This window comes from Meles meles, chromosome 13 (genome assembly GCF_922984935.1).
Source record: "Meles meles chromosome 13, mMelMel3.1 paternal haplotype, whole genome shotgun sequence".
In the NCBI taxonomy this organism is placed as follows: Eukaryota; Metazoa; Chordata; class Mammalia; order Carnivora; family Mustelidae; genus Meles; species Meles meles.
The window spans coordinates 29,604,135-29,631,650 of record NC_060078.1 but is presented as its reverse complement, the minus strand read 5'-3'; the positions used below and the strand labels follow the sequence as shown (position 1 = coordinate 29,631,650).

The following is a 27,516-nucleotide window of genomic DNA, read 5'->3' as shown; positions in this document are numbered from 1 at the left end:
TTTTAAAAAAGATTTTATGTATTTACTTGAGAGAGAGAGTGAGGCAGAGATAGAGCACGAGCAGGGAGGAGAGGGAGAAGCAGGCTCTCTGGTGAGTAGGGAGCCCCAGGTGGGACTCAATCTCAGGACCCTAGGATCAAGACCTGAGTGGCAGACGTTTAACTGACTGAGCAACCCAGGTCCCAGTCCACCAACTGGGACTCCGAAGGCTCTTTTCTAGAAACTTACAATCTGATTCTAAAATCTGTATAGAAACTCCAACATCTAGAATACCCAAAACAATCTTAAAAAAGAACAAAGGCATCACCACCTGACCATATGACTTACTATAAAACTGTAGTAATTATGACGTCGAGGAACTGGCATAATGATCAACAAACATCAAAAGAGTAGAGAGCCCAGAAACAGACCTGTACTTAAATGGTCATTTGACTTTTTAAGGGTGCCAAAGCAATCCAATGGGGAAGGAAAGCCTTTTCAATAAGTGCTGCTGGAAAAGCTAGATATGCACACAGTGGGTAAGGGAGATTCAATCTCTACCTTGTACCACACACACAAATTAATTTGAAATGGATTATGGACCAAAATGAAAAATAGAGCAATCAAGCTTCTAGAAGAAAACAGGAGGATATCTTCATTACTTAGGGGTTAGAAAAGACTCCTTAGGTCACAGGCAGCAAAAAGCATGGAAAAAACATGGACAAATTAGACTTCAGAAAGACTTAAACTTCTCTATATCTAAAGATCTTGTTAAGAAGATGAATAAGTGGGGTGCTTGGCTGGCTCAGTCAGAAAAGCATGTGACTCTTAATCTGGAGGTTGTAAGTTTGAGCCCCACATTGGATGTAGAGATTACTTAAAAATAAAATCGTAGGGGCACCTGGGTGGCTCAGTGGGTTAAGCCTCTGCCTTCGGCTCAGGTCATGATTCTGGGATCCTGGGATCGAGTCCCACATCGGGCTCTCTGCTCAGCAGGGGGCCTGCTTCTCTCTCTCTCTGTCTGCCTCTCTGCCTACTTGTGATCTCTCTCTGTCATATAAATAAATAAATAATCTTTAAAAAAATAAAATCTTTAAAAAAATGATGAATAAGCATGCCACAGACTGGGAGAAAATCCTTGCAAACTTATCCAACAAAAGTCTTGTATCTAGAATACAAAGAATCTCTGTAACTTAATAATAAAGGAGCAATGCAATTTTATTTTAACTTTTTGATTTTTTAAAAAGATTTTATTTATTTATTTATTTAACACAGAGAGAGAGGGAGAGAGAGACTGTGAGAAAGGGAACACAAGCAGGGGGAGTTGGAGAGGGAGAAGCAGACTTCCAGCTGAGCAGGGAACCCGGTGTGGGGTTGGATCCCAGCACCCTGGGATCATGACCTGGGCTGAAGGCAGACGCTTAATGAGCCACCCAGGCACCCCTATTTTAACTTTTAAAAAAGATTTTATTTTCATGTAATCTCTCTACCCAACATGAGACTTGAACTCACAACCATGAGATCAAGAGTCCCATGCTCTACTGAGTGAGCTAGCTAGGCACCCCAAGAGCAATGCAATAAAGAAAAAATGGGTAAAGGATTTGAACAGACATATTATATTGAAAGGTATAGAAATGACTAAACATGCCAGATAGAAAATTTTGTGCATCATATGATTCCATTTATGTGGAGTTCTAGAGTAGACAGATCTAATCTCTAGTGGAAAACAAAGAACAAAAACAGACTAGTGGTTACCTCTCTAGCAGGGACAGATGTAGGAATTGCTTGAAAAGGGCATGAGAGAACTTTCTAGAGTGATGATAACACATTCTTTGTTTAGTAGGGGTTTGAATTAAACTCATTTGTCAAAATTCATCAACTGGTACACATCTGTGCATTTTTAAAATGTAAACTTTAAATCTTTACATATAAAACTTATATAAAATTAAAAAATTTTTTTAAATATTGGGAAAAGGGACTGAATTGCAGAGAGACAAGTGTGGAAACGCATTTAAGAGTGTGCTAAATTTTTTTACGATAGAGATAATGATTGGGTAGCGACCTTGGAGACGGAAAGGCATGAAGAGATTTAAGAAAGTTTTAAAGGCTGAATCTTCGGGTCTATCTAGGGATTGAATGTGGGTAGTAACAGAAGAGAATCAGGAGAACTTCTGGGTTTCTGGCCTTATATTCCAGGTAGATAGTGCTATTACTGGGAAGAATAATAGGTCTGTCGAGAAAATTAAAAATTCCATTTTGGCCACGTTATAATGAAAGACTTCCCCTCCGCCCCCAAATATTTCAAAGTGTAGCTATCAAGTATATAGTTGGATTTTTGAATTCAGAGGAAAAGTCCTGTCGATACATATGAATTTGAGAATTGGCAGGATAGAGATGGTATTTAAAGCCATGAGCATAGATGAAATAACCTAGGGAGCTGGTCAATAGAGAAATTTGTCCAGAATTGACCTCTGAGAATTTTCAGTGTTTAGAGATTGGGCAGAAAATGAAGAGATAGAAAAGGAGACTGAGGAGGGCCTGTGAGGCTGGAGGAAAACCAGCTGAATGTGGCGTCACAGATTCTATTCCAGGCGAGCTTTTTCCATTTTTTTCAAGAAGTTTCTCATAATTTTTGTATGAATTAACACAAATGTAAAAAGACAACTTTTTAATTGTTTATTTATTTTTTAAAGATTTTATTTATTTGTCAGAGAGAGAGAGAGACAGACAGAGTTCAAGCGTGGGGAGCAGTAGACAGAGGGAGAAGCAAGTTACCAGATGAGCAAGGAGCCCAATTCGGTACTGAATTCCAGGACCCTGGGATCATGACCTGAGCCAAAGGTAGAGGCATAAGGGCTGAGCCACCCAGGCGTCCTTAAACAACTTTTTTTAAAGGCTTTTAAAAAAAATTTTTAAGATTTATTTATTTCAGAGAGAGTGTGAGCACCTGCATAAGCTGGGGAGGGGGAGAAGGAGAGAAGCAGACTCTTCTTCCCTGAGTGCTGGGTCCCAGGACCCTGAGATCATGACGTGAGCCAAAATCAAGAATTGGTCACTCAACTGCCTGAGTCACCCAGGTGCCTGCTCCAAAAGATAACTTTTGATAAAGATTATTTTAAAATTGGATGATGGGGGATACCTGGGTGGCTCAGTTGGTTAAGCATCTGCCTTGGGCTTGGGTCATAATCCCAGGGTCCTGGGATCAAGTCCCATATCAAGCTCCTTGCTCAGCCGGGAACCTGCTTCTCCCACTGTCTGCTGCTCCCCCTGCTTGTGCTCTCTCTGTCAATTAATAAAAATCTTTAAAAATAATAATAAATAAAATTGGATGATGGGGGCACCTGTCTGGCTCAATCAGACAAGCATGTGAATCTTGACATTGGAGTTATGAGTTTGAGACTCATGTTGGGTTTAGAGATTACTTAAAAAATAAAATCTTCTGGGGAGGGTGTTGGGAGGCATGGGGTGGCTGGATGGTGGACATTGGAGGGAATGAGAAAACAATAATTAAGAAATAAAATCTTCTATTATTAATATTTTGTATATAATAATAAATAATAAAATATTATATTTTAATATTTATTATAGATTAAATATTTTTATAAATATATTTAATATACAATAAATATTAAAATAATAAAATAACAAATAATAAAATTATTATTATTTTTAGAAGATTTTATTTATTTACTCAAGAGAGAGCAAGAGCCAGAGAGAGAGAGCATGAGCAGGGTGAAGGGCAGAGGGAGAAGCAGAATCCCTGGTGAGCAGGGAGCCCGTTTTAGGGCCCGATTCCGGGACTCCAGGATCATGACTTGAGCTGAAGGCAGACTCTTAACCGACTGAGCCACCCGGGTGCCCCAAAATCTTAAAAAACTGTGATAAAATAAAATTGGATGATAGTTTTATGAGGTGATTATTTTGTTATTTTTAACACATTTCATTCAGAAATATTCCCTAGTATATTACTTTTTTGAAGATTTTTTTTTGGGGGGGAAAGCCTGGGTGGCTCAGTCAGTTAAGCCTCTGCCTTTGACTGGGGCATGGTTCCAGGGTCCTGGAATCAAGTCCCATATTGGGCTCCTTGCTCATCAGGGAGCCAATTTCTCCCTCTGCCTTCTGTTCCCCCTACTTACGCTCTCTCTGACAAATAAATAAAACCCTTAAAAAAAATTTTTTTTAAAGGATTTTATTTATTTGAGAGTGAGAGAGAATAATTAGGCAGAGAGGCAGGCAGAGGGAGAGGAGAAGCAGCTCTGCTGAGCAAGGAGCCCTGATCCAGGGCTCCATCCCAGGACCCCGGGACCATAACACAGCCTAAAGCAGAGGCTTAAGGGACCGAGCCACCGAAATGCCCCTTAAAAACTTTAAAAAATTAAACTAATACCTAAACCCAGTGATGTCATAGCTGAAGAAGCAATGCCCTTGAGAATGAGTACAAGTAGGGTGGTTCATTGATCAGTGTGGACTTTGACTACTGTTGAAAAATGTGAAAATGGGTTATAAGACAAGTACAGATATTAGTACTTTTATAGATTTAGTTGTGGCTTGATGAGGAAGTTCTTATCTGACAGCTTTTATTTTCTCAATGAGTTTACACACACACACACACACACACACACACACACACACACACACACACACACACACACACACACACACACACACACACAGGAGGAGGGGCTCCTGGGTGGTCTTGAGACTCTGCCCCTCCCCCTGCTCATGCTCGCGTGCGCTCTTTTTCCTTCTAAACTAAATCAATCTTAAAACAAAACAGGGGCGCCTGGGTGGCTCAGTGGGTTAAGCCTCTGCCTTCAGCTCAGGTCATGATCTCAGGGTCCATGAATGGAGCCCCGCATTGGGCTCTTTGCTAGGCAGGGAGCCTTCTACCTCCCGCTGCCCCCCCCCCCCCCCACCCCCGCCTGCCTCTCTGCCTACTTGTGATCTCGGTCAAATAAATAAATAAAATCTTTAAAAAACAAAACAGAATAAAAACAACCAAGGCAGGGGCACCTGGGTGGCCCAGTTGGTTAAGCCTCTGCCTGCCTTCCACTAAGGTCAAGATCCCAGGCTCCTGAGATCCAGGTTTCCTGGGGTTCCCTGCTCAGCCGGGAGTCTTCTTCTCCCTGCCCTCTCCTTCCGTGCTCTCTCTCTCTCTCTCTCTCTAAATAAATAAATAAATAAACAAATAAATAAAATTAAAAAATAAAAAAGAAAGGAAGGAAGGAAGGAATGAAGGAGGTTGTTTCCCCCAAACTGGAAAATTCTGCAAGCTAACAAGGGACCGCTGGGTTTGGGCAATTGATTTTAAGAGTGTGAGTTAAGCAAGGATTGGCGTGTCTAAAACAAAGAGCGGGAGCACTTAATCTGGGCCAGATTAGGAGACTCCTTGTCTACGAAAGCCGAAAGCAAGGGAGTAAAGACTGTTCAGACCACCGCCACCACGTGGGGGACTCTGCGTGGAACACGCCAGGCCGGGAGGTGGTGGGGGGTGGGGGGTGGGGGCCTCTTTCGCGCAGGTCCCTTGGGACCACAGCGGGAATGCGCATGCGCACGGCGCCTCCCAAACTCGCGCTTCTTTTTCTCGTCGGAGCTGTTGGGTTTCTCTGATTTTACCTTGGGACAGTTTGCATTTTCCGCGTTTGCCATGGCGCAACTGGAAGAACTGGAGATGCTGAAGAAGAGTCTCGGGGAAGAGGCTGAGCCGCCGGCTGAGCGGTGAGCGGAGCGGAGGGAGGGTCTGGGAGCCCGGCGGGAGATTTGAAAGGAAGGAGCGGGAGAGGCCGCACCCGCGTCTCCGAGGAGCCGGGCTCGGGGTTAAAGGACCCCACTCGGGGCTCCCGACGAGTTTGTAAAGCTGGGGTCCGCTTCGTAGTGTTCTCTTTGGGGCCACGCTGGGGTCAGAGCCCAGAGACAGCTCCCTTAACGATTCATTTCTTTCTCTTGATATCACTTACCCGAATTCGGGGAGTGCCAGGCACCTTAAACGCCCTCATAAAGGGAAGTTGCAACCGTAGATGCTTTCCTCTATGTTTAAGTCAGGGAAACTTGCTCCAGGAGAGCTCTCTATCCTCAACTTGGACGAGTCAGGACAACTTTACCCATAATCATGGTGTGGAATTATTTTCAATTAATAATGATACTAATTATTATTGACGGATCTTTGCATTTTGGGTTTTGATCAGCATTATCCTTTGCGAAATCCTTAAGACATCCCAGCTGACCCAGGGAAATTCATGGCCTGAGGCCTCCTGAAGTAGGTGAATGAGGCGATTACAGAGTAAGAGAGCCGAGGGTTGGGTGTTATAATTATGGAGGTAATGACGTTGGACTCAGTTGTACTGTCACTGACAAAGACTGCAGTCAAACTGGAAAGACAAACAAGGGACTTAATGTTTTCTATAACGAGTAGAGAATTCTGCAGTTTTCAGGCGGCTAGGATTAATGGATAAAAGTGTTGTGAAGTTGACCTGCCCGTTATAAATAAGAAATGTGTGAGTTACTCCCTGAAGGAATGAGCTAACATGACAGCTATTAAGCTTGCTTTTCTCTGCGAGGTAGGGGCTAGTTGTTTCTCACTGAAATTTTATAGAGGATTTTCTTCATGAAATAGTAGTTTGGAGTAGTGATTTCTAAGTAGGCCTAAAGGTTAGTGTAATACTGTGGCTCACAGTAGGACATCATCAAGCCACCCACTGTGCTTTTCCCTCACAAATATCCCTTTCATTTACAAAAAGGATAGTGTCCAAGTCATTTCCTTTTGCTTATACTTTGGTAAGGTTTGCACCAGTGGTAGGAATTTGTTATTTAATATTTTTCAATTTATCCTTGATTTTCATGATTATGGATGTCCCAGAGAGCTCCTCCTAAGAACTAAGAGTGTATTTGGAAAAATCCATATCATAAGCATGTTTTAAGTGGCATTACGTTTGGGAAGTTTTTTTTTTTTTTTTTAAGATTTTTAAATTTATTTAACAGAGAGAGAGATCACAAGTAGGCAGAGAGAGAGGAAGGGAAGCAGGCTCCCTGGATCCCAGGACTCTGAGATCATGACCTGAGCCGAAGGCAGAGGCTTTAACCCACTGAGCCACCCAGGCGCCCCTGGGAAGTTTTTTAATAGGAATTCTGCTATGCCTTTAGTCTCTTAATTTTTACCTATTAGCTAATGATCATTGTGATAAGCTTTCTACAAGAAGCAAACCTAGAAAATTGAGAAGGTTGGTTTCTAGATAAAAAATTGGATGACTTATTTCATATTATAGTATTTTTGTTTGTATATGTTTCAGATTTCAGAAGAAGCTGGAAGCTTCCTTTTCTAAAATGGTTCTGAGTGGAGGAATGGATAACCGGTACCTGGTGTTAGCAGTCAGTATTGTACAGAATGAAGAAGGAACCCATGAAAAACACCTAATCATTACTGCTTCCCAGTCACTAGAAAATAAAGAACTGTGTATCCTTAGGAATGACTGGTAATTTTCGTGTTACTTTGAGCACTGATCTGGCTTAAGGGGACCATCTTAAAACTCATTACATTGGCTTGTGTGGATGTTGCTATAATTTAATCGTTAATAAAGGGAATAGATATGAACCTGAATTAATTTCTTGTAGAATTATGCTCGTTACCCCAGCATCTCCAGCTCCTTATTCTGAAACTTGGTTTTTATTGTCATTTGAAAATTTATGACATAGGTCCTTATTAAGTGCCTACTTCTAAAATTTCCCAGTACTTTTTTTTTCTTTTTTTTTTCCTTCCCCAGTACTTTTTGTCTTAAGATTGTAGCTTTTCACTAAGAGTAAAATTAATTACAGCATAAGAACATTTTTAAACCCTAGATTTCTCTGCTCAAGCAAAGTATGGTTTGTGAGGGGTGAAGGGGAAATGCAGACAAAGTGGAGGTCTAATTTTGTCTATTTAGGCTTTTTGTCTAGATAAAAATGATAAATATTTTATGCTTATTAACACATTGGGTTTGGCTTCATGCCTCAAGACTTACAGAAACTAGATACGCTAGAAGTTTTAGGAATGAGAATTATTATTGAAACAATCTAATCCATAATTGGAGCGATGTATTAACACTATTAAAGATTTGGTAGCTTTTGCGTTAGATGATGCTAACATTAAGCAGTTTTCCTTTTTGGTATTTCAAGAAGACCCCTGAGTGTTTTCAGGTATATTTCAAAGGTAGAAAGGAGTAGAGTGACTAGGAGTTGATTCAAAAGACTACATCCTAGTGTTGGATTTTTTTGAAAGACCCAAAAGTTTACAGATACCGTTCCTTCAGATTAAATATTCGTTTACTTTTTGAGGCTTCTTTAATATGTTTAAATGTAGGAATCTAAACTATGTATACGATGCTTTATTTGTAGGTGCTCTGTACCAGTGGAGCCAGGGGACATCATTCATTTGGAGGGAGACTGCCTGTCTGATACTTGGATAATAGATGAAGATTTTGGATATTTCATTCTATATCCAGACATGCTGATTTCTGGCACAAGCATAGCCAGTAGTATTCGGTGTATGAGAAGAGCTGTCCTGAGTGAAACTTTTAGGGTGAATAATATTAACAGCTGCTATTTCTTTTTTTTTAAAGATTTTATTTATTCATTTGACAGAGAGAGAGATCACAAGTAGGCAGAGAGGCAGAAAGAGAGAGGAAGGGAAGCAGGCTCCCTGCGGAGCAGAGAGCCCGATGCGGGGCTCAATCCCAGGACCCTGAGATCATGACCTAAGCCGAAGGCAGCGGCTTAATCCACTGAGCCACCCAGGCGTCCCAACAGCTGCTATTTCTACGGGTATTAGAGTTACAGAGCTCTTTCATACTTTCAAAAAAAATTCTTTTTTAAATTTATTTACTTGACAGAGAGAAATTTATTTATTTACTTGACAGAGAGAAAGAGAGTACACAAGCAGGAGGAGTGCACGCAGAGGGAGAGGGAGAAACAGGTTTTCCACTGAGCAGGGATCCTGATGGGCTCAATCCCAGGACCCTGGCATCATGACCTAAACCAATGGCAGACGCTTAACTGACTGAGCCAGCCAGGTGCCTGATAACACTTTTTCTTTTTTTTTTTAAGTAAACTCCCATGTATCCATTTTGTTGTTCCCAAACATTCTGTTATTTTGCAAGTAAATGAAAGCTGAGGATCTTTAAAATACAAATATATCTTTATCATACATAATATAAAGAATCGTAATTCCTTAAATTAATATAATGCCCAATTTTCTGTAATGTCTTTTTATTATTTTTTATTTTTATTATTACTGTTTAGAGAGAAGGGGAGTGCTTGCGGGGTTGGGGGGGTGGGGGGAAAGGGAGAGAGAATCTCAGGCAGGCTCTATGCTCAGTGCTAAGCCAGACACGTTCCATCTCACAACCCTGAGATCATCATTTGAGCTGAAATCAAAAGTTGGATGCTTAACCGACTGAGCTACCCAGGTGCCCCTGTAATATGTTTTATTGAAAATATCTTTTAAGAGGCACCTGGGTGGCTCAGTGGTTTAAGCCTCTGCCTTCGGTTCAGGTCATGATCGCAGGGTCCTGGGAACGAGCGCCGCATCATGCTCTCTGCCCAGCGGGGAGCCTGCTTCCCTCTCCCTCTCTGCCTGCCTCTCTGCCTACTTGTGATCTCTGTCTGTCAAATAAATAAATAAAATCTTTAAAAAAAAAGAAAATATCTTTTAAGGGGACCTGGGTTACTCAGTGGATTAAGCGTCTGCCTTCAGTTCAGGTCATGATACTGAGATCTGGGATTGAGCCCCGAATTGGGCTCCCTGCTTGGTGGGGAGTCTGCTTCTCTCTCTCCCTATGCCGCTCCCCCTTGCTCATACGCTTTCTTTTGCTTGTGCTCTCTCTCTCAAATAATAAATAAAGTCTTTAATAAAATTTTTGTCAGAGGGAGAGAGAGAACACAAGCAGGGGGAGTGGCAGGCAGAGGCAGAGGGAGAAGCAGGATCCCGGCTGAGCAAGGAAGCCTGATGCAGACTGATCCCAGGAGCCTGGGAACATGACCTGAGCTGAAGGCAGGCGCTTAACTGACTGAGTCACCCAGGCGCCCCAAGAAAATATCCTTTTATTCAGTTGTTTTCTTAGAATCAGTCAGAATTCAAGTAAGTTCTTTTTCTTCCCTTTTTAAAAAATATTTTATTTATTTTATTATTTTTTAAAGATTTTATTTATTTGAGAGAGAGAGCGCACATGGGGGGGAGAGACAGTCTGAAGCAGACTCTGCACTGAGTGCAGAGGGCCCTTTGCAGGGCTTGATCACATGACCATGAGAGCATGACCTGAGCAGATACCAAAGGTTAGATCCTTAAGCAACTGAGCCACCCAGACACCCCTTAAGATTTTATTTTTAATTATTTTTATTTTTTAAAAGATTTTATTTATTTGGCAGACAGAGATCACAAGTAGTCAGAGAGGCAAAGGGGGAGGTGCGGAAGCAGGCTCCCTGCTGAGCAGAGTGCCTGATGTGGGGCTTGATCCCAGAACCCTGAGATCATGACCTGAGCTGAAGGCAGAGGCTTAACCCACTGAGCCAGCCAGGCGTCCCAAGATTTTTTTTAAGTAGTCTCTAATCCCACCATGGAGCTTGAAACCACAACCCCAAGATCAAGATTTGCATGCTTCTCTGACTGAGCCAACCAGGTTCTCCCAAAAATCTTTGCATTATGTTTGGTTGGTACGTCTCCTAAGTTTCTTTTAATCTATATTAGTTCTACCTTATACTTAACCCTCTTTGCTTCAGTGCCATTTGTTGAAGAACCTGGGTGTTATTTGTTAAAGAGTTTCTTCTTTTCAGGGTATTTTTAAAATTATACAATTTATTTGTATGTAGAAATCCAAAAATACAGCTGAGCAAAAAGAAAAAAAAAGAGAAGGAAAAAAATCCCTAAATAGACTTTTCTAATAGTGTTAGTTGTCAATTAATTGTAGTTTTAAAAAAATCAGCTTTGTGGGGCGCCTGGGTGGCTCAGTGGGTTAAGCCGCTGCCTTCGGCTCAGGTCATGATCTCAGGGTCCTGGGATCGAGTCCCGCATCAGGCTCTCTGCTCAGTGGGGAGCCTGCTTCCCTCTCTCTCTCTCTGCCTGCCTCTCTGTCTACTTGTGACCTCTCTCTGTCAAATAAATAAATAAAATCTTAAAAAAAAAAATCAGCTTAGTATTTTCATTTGTGGGTAGAGCGAACTATCAACTTGTCTTTTAACTACATTTTATAAGGTAGCCCTGAATATTTTTTAATTCTTAAAAACTTTTTATTTTAAGTACTTTAAGACTCACAAAGAACTTGCATAAATAGTACAGAGAGTCCTCTGTAAATTAATTTTTAAGATTTCTGAAGCATGTCTTGGTCGCTTTATTATATCTTTAAGAGGAAGGTCTAGGCTAAGAATAGAGTTAATTGAAAAATATGGTGTCTTTTTTTAAAATACTGTTTCTTTTTGAGTGGAGGGAACATTTTTTTTTTTTTTAAATATTTTATTTATTTGACAGAGCGAAATCACAACTAGGCAGAGAGGCAGGCAAAGAGAGAGGAGGAAGCAGGCTCCCTGAGCAGAGAGCCCGATGCGGGGCTCCATGTGGGGCTCCATCCCAGGACCCATGGATCATGACCTGAGCCGAAGGCAGAGGCTTTAACCTACTGAGCCACCCAGGCGCCCCTGGAGGGAACATTTTTGACAAGTTCCCTTGTCAAAAATCTTTGTTGTAAGTTTGAAGTTTATGTGTGTGGGGTTTTTTTGTTGTTTTTTTTTTAAGATTTTATTTATTTGACAGAGAGAGAGGGAAGACAAGCAAGGGGAGTGTGAGAGGGAGAAGCAGACCCCTGCTGAGCAGGGAGCCTGATGCACGGCTCCGTCCCAGGACCTGGGAATCATGACCCAAGCTGAAGGCAGACGCTTAACGACTGAGCCATCCAGGCACCCTGAAGTTTATGTTTGAATAATATCTTTTACTTACATGAATTTACGAGTTATGGCTGTATTGGGTTTTATCTGAGTAATTATAAAGTGAAATTAGAAAATAATATGTTAAGCATTTGAGAATACATTGAAATTTTTAATATAGGTTCTTTTTAATGTTTTCAAAATGGAAATCACTGATTAAAAAAGAACAAGCTTGTAAAATCAAGTAATTCTGAATAGAAGAAAGTAAAAGTTGTGTGCCTGGGTGGCTGTCAGTTGAGTGTCTGCTTTTCGCTCAGGTCATGATCTCAGGGTCCTGGGATCCAGCCCTGCATTGGGCTCCCTGCTCATGGGGAGTCTGCTTCTCCCCCTCCCTCTCCCTCTGCTTGTGCACTCTCTTCTCTCTCAAATGAATAAATTAAAAAAAAAAAACCTTAAAAAAAGGAAAAGAAAGTGAAAGTCATCTATAATTTTACTCACTAGAATAAAGTTGTTTAATATTTTGACATTTGTCTCACCCATGCACTTTGGTTGTGGTGGTTTAATAGGATAGGTAATAAATATGGAATCATGTCTGTTAATATGTTTTGAAATAAAATGTATGATTTTTTTTTAATAGAGCTCTGATCCAGCCACGCGCCAAATGCTGATTGGTACAGTTCTTCATGAAGTATTTCAAAAAGCAATAAGCAGTAGCTTTGCCCCAGAAAAGCTACAAGAATTTGCTTTTCAAACTGTTCAAGAAATAAGGCATCTCAAGGAAATGTAAGTAGTTACAACATGTGCTATAGGTACTATTTTATTATGAGCATTCTCTCCTGGAATCTATAAGGTATTTCGTTATTAGACTATTTTTTTTTTTTAAATTTTATTTTATTTTTTAAAGATCTTATTTATTTATTTGAGAGAGAGAGCATGAGAGTAGATAGGTCAGCAGGAGAAGCAGACCCCCTGCCGAGCAGGGAGCCCGATGTGGGACTCGATCCTGGGACTCCAGGATCGTGACCTGAGCCAAAGGCAGTTGCTCAACCAACTGAGCCACCCAGGCACCCTCGTTATTAGACTATTAAATATAAATCAGAATAATACTAGAATGCAAATTCAGGGTTGTAGTACCCCACTGCAGTTCTGTGAAAAGCTTCTGAAATTGCAGAATAGAAACTCTTGAGCTAAAAATATCTGTACACGTGCACAATAGACTCCAGCTGCTCTCCAAGAGTGTGAAAAACATTTTGCTTTATTTCTAGAAATGTGACATACTATAATTGGGAGTCAGATGGACCTAGTTTTAAATCTTAGCTTTGCCAGGGGCACCTGGATGGCTCAGTGGGTTAAACCTCTGCCTTCTGCTCAGGTCATGATCTCAGGGTCCTGGGATCGAGCCCCGCATCGGGCTCTCTTCTCAGTGGGGAGTCTGCTTCCTCCTCTCTCTCTCCGCCTGCCTCTCCATCTACTTGAGATCTCTGTCTGTCAAATAAATAAACAATATTTTAAAAAAAAAATTTTTTTTAGCTTTGCCAGTTTTAAGTTTGAGCAGGTTACCTAAAGATTTTGAAAAAGGCGGTAATACCTATTTTGCAAACTTTTTATGACAGTGGAGCGAATATACGTAAACCACATATGGCTAATCGTTGACATTTTATGAGTGACTACATGCAGAGAGGTTGGCATATTCTGCTGTTTCTTTGTGACTCTTATTGCAAACCATGTTTTTGTCACAGATTTATTTTCATTAGGGGTAATTTTGATTTCCGGACTAGTTGATGAAAACCTTTTCCCAGATGTAATTCTCTTTCCCTGTCTATTTATTTATTTAAAAAAATATTTATTTGTTTGTTTGTTTATTTATTTATTTATTTATTTGACACAGAGAGAGAGATCACAGGTAGGCAGAGAGGCAGGCAAAGAGAGATGAGGAAGCAGGCTCCCTGCTGAACAGAGGGCCCCATGTAGGCCTTGATCCCAGGACCCTGGCATCATGACCTGAGCAGAAGGCAGAGGCTTAACCCAGTGAGTCATTGTTTATATGGAAACCTCTTTCCCTGTTTATATGGAAAAAATGTGTTCCAGAATGCCATACAACTGATTTACTAATGACATATGATCTGTTGTCCTAAAAAAATTTTTCTTTTCTTTTTCTTTTTTCTTTTTAATTTTTATTTATTTGAGAGAGAGAGAGCATGAGTGGAGAAAGGTCAGCAGGAGAAGCAGACTCCATGCCAGCAGGGAGCCCGATGTGGGACTCGATCCCAGGACTCCAGGATCATGACCTGGGCTGAAGGCAGTCGCTTAACCAACTGAGCCACCCAGGCACCCCTCTTTTTTATTTTTATTTTTTTAATTTATTTATTTAATTTATTTTTTTTTTAAAGATTTTATTTATTTATTTGACAGGGAGAGAGATCACAAGTAGGCAGAGAGGCAGGCAGAGAGAGAGGAGGAAGCAGTCTCCCTGCAGAGCAGAGAGCCCGATGCAGGGCTCGATCCCAGGACCCTGAGATCATGACCTGAGCCGAAGGCAGCGGCCCAATCCACTGAGCCACCCAGGCGCCCCTCTTTTTTTTTTTTTAAAGAAGATTTTATTTAATTATATGAGAGAGAAAGACAGTGAGAAGAGGAGAGAACAGGAACTGGGGGAGAGGCAGAGGGAGAAGCCGACTTCCCACTGAGCCAGGAGCCCAATATGGGACTCAGTCCCAGGACTTGGACATCAGGACCTGAGCTGAAGGCAGATGCATAAACAACTGAGCCACCCAGGCACCCCATCCTAAAATGTGTGTCAGTCCCTGTGTTCAGTGCTTTTAGTCATCTTATATGATCTGTTATAAATGAAGAAACACTAACACAGAGAGGTTGTGCCTTGGTCAAGGTTTTTCTGTAAAACAGATATTTTGCTTTTTTAAAATAGAAATGTCATATATATAAAGTAACTTATCTTTTTTTCTTTATTAAGTTTTTAATTATACTTCCAGTATAGTTAATATTCAGTGTTATATTAGTTCAGGTATACAATGTAGTGATTTAGCACTTCCACACATCACTCTGCTCATCGAGATAAGTGGAGTCTTAATTTCCTTCATCTATTTCACCCATTCTCTCACCCACCTCCTCTTCGGTAACCATCAGTTTGTTCTTTACAATTAAGAGTCTGTTTTTTGGTCAGTGCCTTTTTTTCCCTTTGTTGGTTTTTTTTTGTTTTTGTTTTGTTTTGTTTTTTTGTTTCCTAAATTCCACATATGAGTGAAATTGTAGGTATTTGTCTTTCTCTGACTTCCTTTGCTTAGTATTATACTCTCTAGGTCCATCCATGTTGTTGTAAAAGGCAAGATTTCATTCTTTTTTACGGCTGAGTAATATTCCTGTGTGTGTGTGTGTGTGTGTGTGTGTGTGTGCGTGCACACGCTCTCTCTCTCTCTCTCTCTCTTGCCATCTTTATCCACTTATCTATTGATGGACACTTGGACTGCTTCTACAATTTATCTGTTGTAAATGCTGCTATAAACATAGGGGTGCATATACCCTTTTGAATTAGTGTTTTTGTATTCTTTGGGTAAATACCCAGTAGTGTGATTCAGGATCAAAGGGTAGTTATATTTTTAATTTTTTTGAGGAACCTCCATACTGTTTCCACTGTGGCTGCATCAGTTTGCATTTTCACCAATAGTACTTAAGGGTTTTTTGTTTTTTTTTTCCCCACATCCTTTTCAACACTCGTTTATGGCATTTCAGAGTTTGAATTTTTTTGTTATACCCTAATCAACATACAGTGATACCTGTTGTGTGTTGTATTGATCATTGCCCTGAAACAAATCACATAAAAACTTAGTAGCTTAAGGGGCGCCTGGGTGGCTTGGTCAGTTAAGCATCTGCCTTCCTCTCGGGTCGTGATCTCAGGGTCCTGGGATTGAGCCCCACCTTCGACTCTGCTCAGTGAGGAGCCTGCTTCTCCCTCCCCCTGCCTGCCACTTCCCCTGCTTGTGCGTTCACTCGTGCTCTGTCTCTCTCTCTCTGTCTGTCTGTCAAATAAAACAAACAAAAAAACTTAGTAGCTTGAAAAAAAACCATAGTGGTTTAAATGACAAGTATCTAATCAATTATCTCATAGTTTCTGTAGGTTAGGAATTCAGAGGTGGCTTAGCTAGATGGCTCGGGCTCAGGGTCTCCTATTTGGAGCTACAGTCCTTTGAAGGGAGGATCTGCTTCCAAGGTGATACAGTCATGGCGTTGTCATGAGGCTTCAGTTTCTTGCCATGTGAGTCTCTCCTACAACATAGCAGCTGCTATTTCAGATTAAAGGGTCTAAGAAATTGTGCAAGCAGGAAGCTGTAGTGACCCCCCTTTTTTAAAGTAAACTCTACCCTACGTGTGGGGTGAAAACTCACCACACCAAGATCAAGAGTTACATGCTCTACTGACTGAGCCAGTCAGCCGTCCCATCAAAAGAAAACTTTTTTTTTTTAAGATTTTGTTTATTTATTTGACAGAGCAAGATGCTGCCAGAGAGGGAACACAAGCAGGAGGAGTGGGAGAGGGAGAAGCAGGCTTCCCGCTGAGCAGGGAGCCAGATGCGGTCGGACCCCAGGACTCTGGGATCACGACTTGAGCCAAAGGCAGACATTTACTGACTGAGCCACCCAGGCACCCCAAGAGAAAAATTTTTAAAAATTCCCAGACCCAGGGCGCCTGGGTGGCTCAGTGGGTTAAAGCCTCTGCCTTTGGCTCAGGTCATGATCAGAGTCCTGGGATCGAGCCCCGTGTCGGGCTCTCTGCTCCGCAGGGAACCTGCTTCCTCCTCTCTCTCTGCCTGCCTCTCTGCCTAGTTGTGATTTCTCTCTGTCAAATAAATAAAATATTAAAAAAAAAAAAAATTCCCAGACCCTAAAACAACAGGTTGAAAGTTCTTTTCTACCCTCTCATAGGTCCTTCTACCTTATTATAGATCTTAGCACAGATTTTTAAAGATTTATTTATTTGTCAGAGCGAGCACAAGCAGGGAAGCTACAGGCAGAGGTAAAGGAAGAAGCAGCTTCCCCGCTTAGCAAGAAGCCTGTTGTGGGACTCTATCCTAGGACCCTGGGATCATGACCTGAGTCGAAGACCGCTGCTTATCCAACTGAGACATTTACACGTCACTTTTTTTTTTTAAAATACAGGTTCCAGTGTGGATCCCAGCATGGGGCTTAAACTCACAGCCCTGAGATCAAGGACTGAGCTGGGATCAAGGGTTGGATGCTTTTTTTTTTTTTTAAAGATTTTATTTATCCATTTGATAGAAGACACAACGAGAGAGGGAACACAAGCAGGGGGAGTGGGAGAGGGAGAAGCAGGCTTCCCGCCGAGCAGGGAGCCCGATGCAGGGCTCGATCCCAGGACCCTGGGATCATGACCTGAGCCGAAGGCAGAGGCTTTAACCCACTGAGCCACCCAGGTGCCCCTGGTTTGGAAATTTTAACGAGTCTACTCTGTAAAAAATAAAATACTGGGAAGAATTTACCCAAGGACATCATCACAATGAAGAATGGCTCCAAAATGGTTGGAGAAAGTTATTTAGGAAAAGATTACCCAAATCTGTAGATTTTTTTTTTTTTAAGATTTTATTTATTTATTTGACAGAGAGCGAGATCGATCACAAGTAGGCAGAGAGGCAGGCAGAGAGAGAGGAGGAAGCAGACTCCCCGCTGAGCAGAAAGCCTGATGTGGGTCTTCATCCCAGGACCCTAGGACCAAGACCTGAGCCGAAGGCAGAGGCTTTAACCCACTGAGCCACCCAGGTGCCCCTGTGTAGATGTTTTTTAAAGTAATGAATTATTATTCCTAAAAACGTTATAAATTTGTATATACCCTGTTATGGGAGTATAAGAGGCTCTCTGGAGCCTTTTTCCCTGCATCCTCCTTGTCACGTAGTTCCTTTTCCCAAAGGCAGCTACTGGTTTTTTTGTGTTTTTTTTTTTTTTTTTTAAGATTTTGTTTATTTGACAGAGAGCAGAAGCAGGGGGAGCAGCAGGCAGAGGGAGAAGCAGGCTCCCTGCTGTGCTGGGAGCCTGATGAGCGATCCAATCCCAGGACTCTGGGATTATGACCTGGCCTGAAGGCAGACGCTTAACCGACAGACCCCCAAAGGCAACCACTGTTACCAGTTTCTTGTATGTCATTTTACAGAGATTTCAAATGTTTATATGTGACAATGTGTGTGTATGTGTACATATATATTTTTTGTTCGGTAAATTGTAGAATACTATGCATATTATTGTGCACTTAAATGTTAAGCCTGGTAGTCATTCCTTGGTAATACTTACTGAGCTTTTTTTTTTTTTTTTCTTTTTTGAGAGAGAGCATGGATGGGGGTGGTAGGCGCAGAGGAGAGGGAGAGGGAAAAACTTAAAGGCTCCACACCCAGCCCAGTGCTGAGCCTGCTGCGGGGCTTGATCTAATGACCCCATGGTCATGAAATCAAGAGTCTGACGCCCAACTGGCTGAGCTGTCTCAATTTTAATTAATAATGGTGTAATATTTCATTGCATGGATGTACTATAATTTATTTAAGTATCCCCCTGGCATTTCAGTCTTTGCTTTTATTAGCAATTGTGTAAGAAACACCTTTAGGGGCCCCTGGGTGGCCCAGCTGGTTAAGCATTCAACTCTTGATTTCGACTCAAGTCATGATCTCGGAGTCGTGGGATTGAGCCCTGCCTTGGGCTCCGTGCTCAGCGTGGAGTTTGCTTGAGGTTTTCTCTCCCTCTCCCTCTGCCCCTGTCCTCCCTCTCTCGCTCTCTGTCTCTCCAATAAATAAATAAATCTTTAAAAAAAATACCTTTATATATCTCTTATTTCATACCTTTGAGGCATATATCTGGGTTAAATACTTAGAAGTAGAATTGTGGGGCCAGAGAATATATGCCCTTAAAACATTTAAAAAATCTTTTTATTTGGAAATAATTTCAAATTTAGAGGAAAGTTGCAGGATTAGTGCAGACAGCATGCATATACTTTTTACGGGGTTCACCTATTAGATGTGTGTAGGTTCTAAGATTAAGTAGTATATGCCATGGTACGCACGATGGGCTGTATACCATGATGACAGTACCCGTAGAACAGGCTGAGCAGGGCTCTGGACAGTCCAGCGTTCCCCATGGGCTCAGGAGCCCCCACTACATTGGGCAGCGCTGGTCTTGCTCACCTTGTCTTCAGGCCTCTCTTCTCCCCACACAGCCGGGTGGCTGGGGCCTGGCAGGTGGTGACATTCCATGGCTGTGTCAGGGGCCTTTGTGCTTGGTGTGGCATCCAGCTATTAGCCAAGGACTTGGCCAGATTTCAAGCAGCCTTTTGCAAGGATAACCCTTGCCTCTGGTTGTCTGAATGTGTGATCATTTGGAGCTTTTTGGTATCAGCAGTTGCTCCCCTGAGGAATTTCAGCTTGTCTTTTAGCTTGAGGTTGCTACTGTGCTCAGGAGAAGCAATTTTGGCAGAACTAGGGTTGCTAATATTGTTTTCTCTGCTGAACCAGTTCTTTTGGAGGACCAATAGGCCTCTGCTCTCTTCAGTTTTAAGGATGAATAATATTCCATTGTATGTATATACCACATTTAAAAAAAAGATTTTATTTACTTACTTTTTAAGTAAACTCTTTCCCCAATGTGGGGCATGAGCTCACACCCTTGAGATCACGAGTCGCATGCTCTGTGCTCTACCAACTGAAGCAGTCAGGTGGCCATATATATCACATTATATATCCATAAATTAGTTGGTGGATAACTTGTTTATTTGGATGTTTTTGTTCTTACTTACTTTTTTCATGTTTATGCTTTCTTGTTTAATCTCTTATTTTGCAGGTATCGCTTAAATCTGAATCAAGAAGAGATAAAACAAGAAGTAGAGGAGTATCTTCCTTCATTTTCTAAATGGGCCAGAGATTTCATGCATAAATACACTTCAGCTGACTTACCCCAGATGCAGCTCTCTCTGTAAGAAACTCATTTTGTTTATATGGTGTTCATATGTTCAGATCAGGATTTTACTCTGTGTGTTGAATTAAAATTTTTTAAAGGTTGAGTTAGTACAACTAGCTTTTTTTTTTTTTTTTAAAGATTTTATTTATTTATTTGACAGAGAGAGAGATCACAAGTAGGCAGAGAGGCAGGCAGAGAGAGAGGAGGAAGTAGTCTCCCTGCAGAGCAGAGAGCCTGATGCGGGGCTCGATCCCAGGACCCTGAGATCATGACCTGAGCCGAAGGCAGCGGCTTAATCCACTGAGCCACCCAGGCGCCCCTACTACTAGCTTTTTTGTTTGCTTATTTTATATGTTATGGTCCCGAGTGTCTTTCCAGGACAAAAAAATAATCTAATGAATAGAAATTCTACTTTCATTATCATAAAATCTTCTGATTTTTGTATATCAGGTTTTTTTTTTTTTTTTTTTAGATTGATTGATTTATTTATTTGACAGACAAAGATCACAAGTAGGCAGAGAGAGAGGAGGAAGCAGGCTCCCTGCTGAGCAGAGAGCCTGATGCGGGGCTCTATCCTAGGAACCTGGGATCATGACCTGAGCTGAAGGCAGAGGCTTTAACCCACTGAGCCACCCAGGTGCCCCATCAGGTTTTTTTTTAAGATTTTTTTATTTTCAGTAATCTTTACACCCAACGTGGGACTTGAACTCATAACCCAAAGATCAAGAGTCGCATTCTCTACTGAGTGAGCCAGCCAGGTGCCCCCGTCAGTATGTTTTTTAAATAAAATAACCAATTTATAGATCTTCTCGGGATTGTAATTTGTATGTATTTCTATTACTATCCTATATGGACTGTGTCACATGCTGATTGTCCTGTGGATTTGTGCTCTATGTTTAAATACTGTGTTTAAGCATTTAACTCATTTTGGCATTTGGCAGTTTATTGGTTTTTTTTCCCTTAAAGAAGCATTCGTGTAAGTTTGTAAATCATACATTTTTTTTTCTCTTTCATTGTTTACTCATTCAGCAAGTGTTTATCTAGTGCCTAATATGTGCCGAGTAATGTTCTAGGTGCTGGGATTATCATGGGTGTGGGGGGGAAGCAGCTGACTTCCTGATGCTTCTATAGTACTGAACAAGTAAACAACAGACTGTGATAAATGCAGGGCAGAACAACATAAGAAGGAATGTGGAGTTGGTGGTAGTGGTGGTGGACATATTATTTCCAGTGAATGGTCGTGAAAGCCCTCTCCAATAAGATGACGTGGAGATGAAGCCTGAAGGAGATAAAGAAGGTAGCTGAACAGCTCTCTGCAGGAAGAGTGTTCCAGGCAGAGCCCCTTGGGTGATGACACCTGCCATTGTGGTGGGGGCAGAGCAAAGAGGGAAAGAACAGAAGTAGCTTTCCTGGGGCCTTGTAAGCCGTGTCAGGACCCTGGCTGCTGTTCTGATTAGATAAGAGGCCGCTGGAGAGCTCGCTTGCACAGAGGGTTTTGATGTAATTTCCTGCCCCCCATCCTGCCCCCTTGAGCAACATTTTCTTTTTCTTTGAAGAGGCACAGCTTCCATTTATATATATTTTCTTACCTTTTCTCAGTATTCTTACTGTTTTATCACAGGACACTTTGTGATCTGAAAAACTTGTTTAAGATTTGTGCATCAGAAACTTAGGAACCGTTAGTTCTTTGGACCAGTTTGTTGTTTAAAGTTCTTGGTGGTTCAGAGAGATCCACACTGAGCCTGGATGTGAATCCTAGTTTTGCCGCAGTTTAGCTCTGTAACTTAACCTCTCTGTGCGCATTGATCTGCATGGATCAGATTTACTTTATTTTTTTTAAAGATTTTATTTATTTGTTTGAGAGAGAGAGTAAGAGAACACAAGTGGGGAGTGGAGAAAGGGAGAAGCATTCTCCATGCTGAGCAGGGAACCCGATGTGGGACTCAATCCCAGGACCCTGAGATCATGACCTGAGCCGAAGGCAGACGCTTAACCGACTGAGCCACCCAGGTGCCCTCAGATTTACTTTATTTTTATATGTTTTTTTATTTAAGTGACCTCTCCACCCAGCATGGAGCTTGAACTCATGACCCCGAGATCAAGAGTTGCTCTTCTTACTGAGCCAGCCAGGTGCCCCCTTCAGATCTACTTTTTTTTTTTTTTTTTTTTTTTAAAGGATTTTATTTATTTATTTGAGAGAGAGAGAGAGAGCATGAGAGGAAAGAGGTCAGAGGGAGAAGCAGATGCCCTGCTGGCAGGGAGCTGGACAGATTTACTTTTAAAAGCATCATTCTGGCTGCTCTTTTGAGACTGTTTTGTAGGATAAGGGCAGAGGTAGAGAGACTAAGTTGGAGGCTCTTAAAAGAACCCAAGTAAAGGATGTTGGTGGCTGAGACAGTGGAAGTGTGGAAGTGATGAGAATCAGTTGGACTTCAGTCAGACTTTAGTGGGAGAACTGATAGTTTTGGATTGAATGTGGAGTGTGAGGGAAGGAAAAGTCAGTAGTGATTCCAGGGGAGAAAATGTGATGAGAAGGGTGTCAAGAGAGAGTGGTAGGGGAGTATTTGGAGACAGGGAGTTAGACAACTATAGTGAGGGGCTATAGTTCTATGAGGGGCACATAGAAATGAAATGGTAGCCAGAGACTTATGTAGGGGCTAAGAGAGCTTTGTTGTTTTGAAGATGGGAGCTATGATGTGTTCATGTGCTGATAGGGAGAATTCCACTGAGAGGGCAGAATTCATCATGAGAGATGGGAAAGGTCAGCTATGTGTTGAGAATGGCAGAAGGAATGAGAGTACACAAGTGGAAGGGTTGACCTATGGGACACATTTCTTGGCGTTAAAATCTCAAGTGGACTACTTCATCAAAGATATTTGGAAATTGGGGCACCTGGGTGGCTCAGTGGGTTAAAGCCTTTGCCTTCGGCTCAGGTCATGATCCCACGGTCCTGGGATCGAGCCCCACATCGGGCTCTCTGCTCCACAGGGAGCCTGCTTCCTCCTCTCTCTCTGCCTGCCTCTCTGCCTAGTTGTGATTTCTCTCTGTCAAATAAAAAAAAAAAAAAAAAAAGATATTTGGAAATTTTACAACCTTTTACATAGTGCTAGAGTTCTCTGAGAATTTTGTAATCATTTTAAAAGGTTGTTAGCAATGTTTAAATGTCCTGTATCTGGATCTTATTTTTTTTTTTTTAAAGATTTTATTTATTTATTTGACAGATAGAGATCACAAGTAGGGAGAGAGGCAGGCAGAGAGAGAGAGAGAGGAGGAAGCAGGCTCCCTGCCAAGCAGAGAGCCTGATGCGGGGCTCGATCCCAGGACACTGGGATCATAACCTGAGCTGAAGGCAGAGGCTTTAACCCACTGAGCCACCCAGGCGCCCCTGGATCTTATTTTTTTATTTAAAGATTTTATTTTTATTTATATGACAGAGAGAGAGATCACAAGTAGGCAGAGAAGCAGGCAGAGAGAGGGGGAAGCAGGCTCCCTGTTGAGCAGAGAGCCTGATGTGGGGCTCAATCCCAGGACTCCGAGATCATGACCTGAGCCGAAGGCAGAGGCTTAACCCACTGAGCCACCCAGGCGCCCCCTGTATCTGGATTTTAATTGTTTTTATTTCTTTTATTATTATTTACAATTCAGTGACTTTCAGTGTATTTGTAGAGTTGTGTAATCATCACCACAATCAGTTTGCCAGGATTTTGATATATATTTTAATAATGGTTATTTTAAAAATTGCGGCTTATCGTGCCATTAGAATTGGGTTTATTTTTCATATTCCTTTTCTCTGTAGTGGTCTTAAATATACCAGTAGCTCCCTTCTTTAAAACAAAACAAAACAAAACAAAACTGTAATAAATGAATTAAATTTATAAACGCTTCATTCTTTGTTATTTCTTTGAATCAAATTGCCTATGTCTAGAATAGGGGGTGGGTCTCCGTGCATTAGTCTTCACTGTGATAAACAGAGAAGTGTTTATTAAGTAGTCATTCTTCTCCTAATTTGTTTCATTGTTTTGTAGTATTTCTGTCATTCTAGTCTCTTGATTTTCTATAATTACAAACTTAATTTTTGTTTTCTGTTGTTCCTAATTATTTCTTTATCCTTATTTACCCTCTCTCACTACACACCTCTCTTGTCCTTCCTTATTATTTATTTTGGAGTCTTTTATATTTGCTTGAGAATTTAAGTTGTGGTGGATATACCTTTTCTTTGTTGTTTCACATATTAGCTTTTATTTTACTGTTTAATTGTTTTCGCATTTTGTCTACATGTTTTTTCTTTTGGTTAAAATGTATTCATTGTTTTTGCAGTGGTAAGCTGCCATTTCCTCACTGACCCATGGGCTTAGCTATTCAGCAAACACGTATTCCATGCAGTGTCTGCTCAGCATCGTGCTAGGACCTGGTGTTCCAGGGAGACTAAACCCCTCCAAGAACTCTCTACTGGTGGTAGTTGAAAACATAGACCTGGAGGGCATTGCTTAGAGAGAACATGTAGGGCAACAAGAGGCATGGAAGAGTGTGCTATGTAAGGAAAGAGGGAGAGAGGAGTAGAATCAATCAAATGAGGCTGGGGAGGCTTATGATGAACCAGTAAGGAATTAGGTAGCCTGGAACAAGCCTTCCTGATAGGAAGCCAGGGAAGGTGTAGGATTCAGATTCCTGAGAGGGATTTTTGAGGTCAACTCTTAGTTTCACGTAAGGAAATTGAGATCCAGTGAGTGGTATGACTTTTCCAGGTTTTATGTGAAAAAACAGTGGTGGAGCTGAGTCTACAGTAATAATTCTTGATTCCCAGCCCAGTGTCCTCCTCTCTGTATCTTGGTATAAGACTTTTTTTTGTTTCAGTTACTTCCAATGGAATCTTCTATGTCTGTGAAGGAAGAGCTCCTCTGTATTTTAGCTTGTGTCATTTTTGCAGCAGTTTACAGCCACCTTAAAAAAAAATCTTGGGGTGCCTGGGTGGCTCAGTCGTTAAGCTTCTGCCTTCAGCTCAGGTCATGATCCCAGGGTCCTGGGATGGAGCCCTGCATCGGGCTCCCTGCTCAGTGGAAAGCCTGCTTCTCCCTCTCCCACTCCCCCAGCTTGTGTTCCCTCTGTCGCTGTGTCTCCCTCTGTTAAATAAATAAATAAAATCTTAAAAAAAAAATCTTTCTTAGACTTTAGCACAGAGAATGAGACCTTTAAAGGCCATTTAAGGAGACAAGCTTTCTCACCCATAGGTAGTAAGAGTAAATCTTCATCTTTACGGTATCATATTCTCCATCGGAGTTTTACAGCATTATTTGGTTAAAATCATAGCAGTTAAATTGAAATACTGTCATTTATTCCACAGACCTAGGTCTAAAATCAAATTACTGGGGCTTCTGGATGGCTCAGTAGGTTAAGCCTCTGCCTTCAGCTTAAGCCATGATCTCAGGTCCTGGGATTGAGCCCCGCATCAGGCTCTCTGCTCAGCAGGGAGCCTGCTTCTCCCTCCCTCTCTGTCTGCCTCTCTGCCTACTTGTGATCTCTCTCTGTCAAATAAATAAATAAAATTTTAAGAAACACAAAAAACAAAATCACATTACTTCCATTTTCTAGAGGAATGAATTTTAGTAGCAATGTTAAAAGTTTCATTACCTATCTTCTATTTTTTTTTTTTTTTTTTTTTTTTTTTTTAAAGATTTTATTTATTTATTTGACAGAGAGAGATCACAAGTAGATAGAGAGGCAGGCAGAGAGAGAGAGAGAGAGAGCCCGATGCGGGACTCGATCCCAGGACCCTGAGATCATGACCTGAGCCGAAGGCAGCGGCTTAACCCACTGAGCCACCCAGGCGCCCCACCTATCTTCTATTAAGTATACATGTGATATTTTATGAATAATGAAGTTTGCTTAATTTCATAGGAGCATATTTAAATATATAACACAATTAGATAACATTTGGAGAAAGAAAACAGAATAATATTTAAGAAATTTTGGATAAGTTGTAGCTTCCCTGAATTCCTCTGTTGTCTTCCTCAGAGACTGCAGAAGTATACATATATTCCTGGAGACTGTATTTTTAATCTGAAACAGTTAAAATTACTGAAACGTCATTTTTTTCTCTTAGAAAATATTCTCATTTGTTAAGAAGTAGCTGCTGATCTAAATAACATGAAATTAGCAAATGAAAGTCAACTAAATCCTGTATTCTGATAGAATTCTTAAGCTTTTTAAATCTCAATTCTTATTTTATTTTATTAACACTTATTTTTAAAGATTTTATTTATTTATTTGACAGAGAGAGGGCACAAGTAGGCAGAGAGGCAGGCGGAGAGAGAGAGGAGGAAGCAGGCTCCCCGCCGAGCAGAGAGCCTGATGCGGGGCTCGATCCCAGGACCCTGGAATCATGACCTGAGCTGAAGGCAGAGACTTTAACCCACTGAGCCACCCAGGTGCCCCCCAAGTCTCGATTTTTATTATCTAAAATATATTTTATTACTAGAAAATTTGTCCTTTTCATGTAAGATTTCTATTAGATTTAGTATCTTCTCTGGCTTTGAGTCTAGTATAGGTTTAATAAAAGTTGGTGCTATCTGACTTCTCTCCTGCTGAATAATTTACTGCTCTGAAAATGAATAAATCTTAGATAAGAGCCTTAGGTAGGAGACTTTCAAAGTTATTTTCACCTCCTAATTCCTTTGATGTTTACATATATATTTTTCTCTTCCTGTGCTCTTGGTTATTTAAGTTAGGATAGTAGACTCAGAACCTCTTTTGTAATATAAAAAACAATGCCGAAGGGTGCCTGGGTGGCTCAGTGGGTTAAGCATCTGCCTTTGGCTCAGGTCATGATCTCAGGGTCTTGGGATTGAGCCCCACATCTGGCTCTTTGCTCAGTAGGGAGCCTGCTTCCCCCTCTCTCTCTGCCTGTCTCTCTGCCTACTTGTGATCTCTCTCTCTCTGTCAAATAAATAAATAAAAATCTTTAAAAAACCAAAAAAACAATGCTGAGTACTTAGTTTTAAATAATGGTAGTGACAGAAAAGGATTCATTTAACATTTAAGTAAAGAAAACAGTGAGGAATTGTAGGTGCACATGATGTCCTTAGATTGTTATGGGGAGTGTAGGAGCAAAGTTTTTGATAATCAGGCTTCATACCGCATGGATGATGGGGAAAGACAGCTCGTTCTTACACAGTTTAATATGGTATCAGTGAAGGAACACAGACTTTGCTACCTTGGGTGCAACCACATGCAAGCCATTTTATATTAACCTGTGTAATAATTGTATATCAGAATAATCAGGTTGGTATTGTAGCTTCATTAGGTCCAAATAGTGATACTTGTAGTAATCTAGGCCTGAGGAGATAAAGGCCTGAGTTAGGAAGATTATAGTAGGAATGAACTCAAAAGTATAGATGGTAAGTATTAAGACTTAGATTATGTGAGTTAGAGGCATTGGCCAGCGGTTCTCAATCTTAAGCATGCATCAGAATCACTTGCGAAATTTGTAAAACAAATTGCTGGGTTTTACCTGCAGATTTTCTGATTGAGTAGGTCTGGAGTGGAGCCTGAGAATTTGCTTTTATTAGAAGTTCTAGGTGATGTTGATGATGCTTGTCTAGGCACCACATTTTGAGAATCACTTCTGTGAAAATGTGTGGATGGTCTCCCATTCCTGAATCCTCTGTGTCATAGAGTCAGTGCCAGAATGTGA

At 41.2% G+C, this 27,516-nt stretch overlaps 1 protein-coding gene across 2 annotated transcripts in view; it reads left to right on the top strand.

Moving 5' to 3' along the window:
* The first annotated feature begins 5,542 nt into the window (after window positions 1-5,542).
* DNA2 (DNA replication helicase/nuclease 2) overlaps window positions 5,543-27,516 on the top strand; it is a 52,461-nt gene continuing 30,487 nt past the window's right edge. Inside the window, exons 1-5 of one of the 2 annotated variants that reach the window (XM_046026273.1) lie at window positions 5,543-5,697; window positions 7,266-7,448; window positions 8,347-8,530; window positions 12,500-12,645; window positions 19,710-19,841. In XM_046026273.1, coding sequence (XP_045882229.1) covers window positions 5,627-5,697; window positions 7,266-7,448; window positions 8,347-8,530; window positions 12,500-12,645; window positions 19,710-19,841 — 716 coding nt within the window. In that variant the 5' untranslated portion in view covers window positions 5,543-5,626. The remainder of the gene's footprint in view (window positions 5,698-7,265; window positions 7,449-8,346; window positions 8,531-12,499; window positions 12,646-19,709; window positions 19,842-27,516) is intronic. The other variant, XM_046026274.1, reaches the window with a different exon arrangement.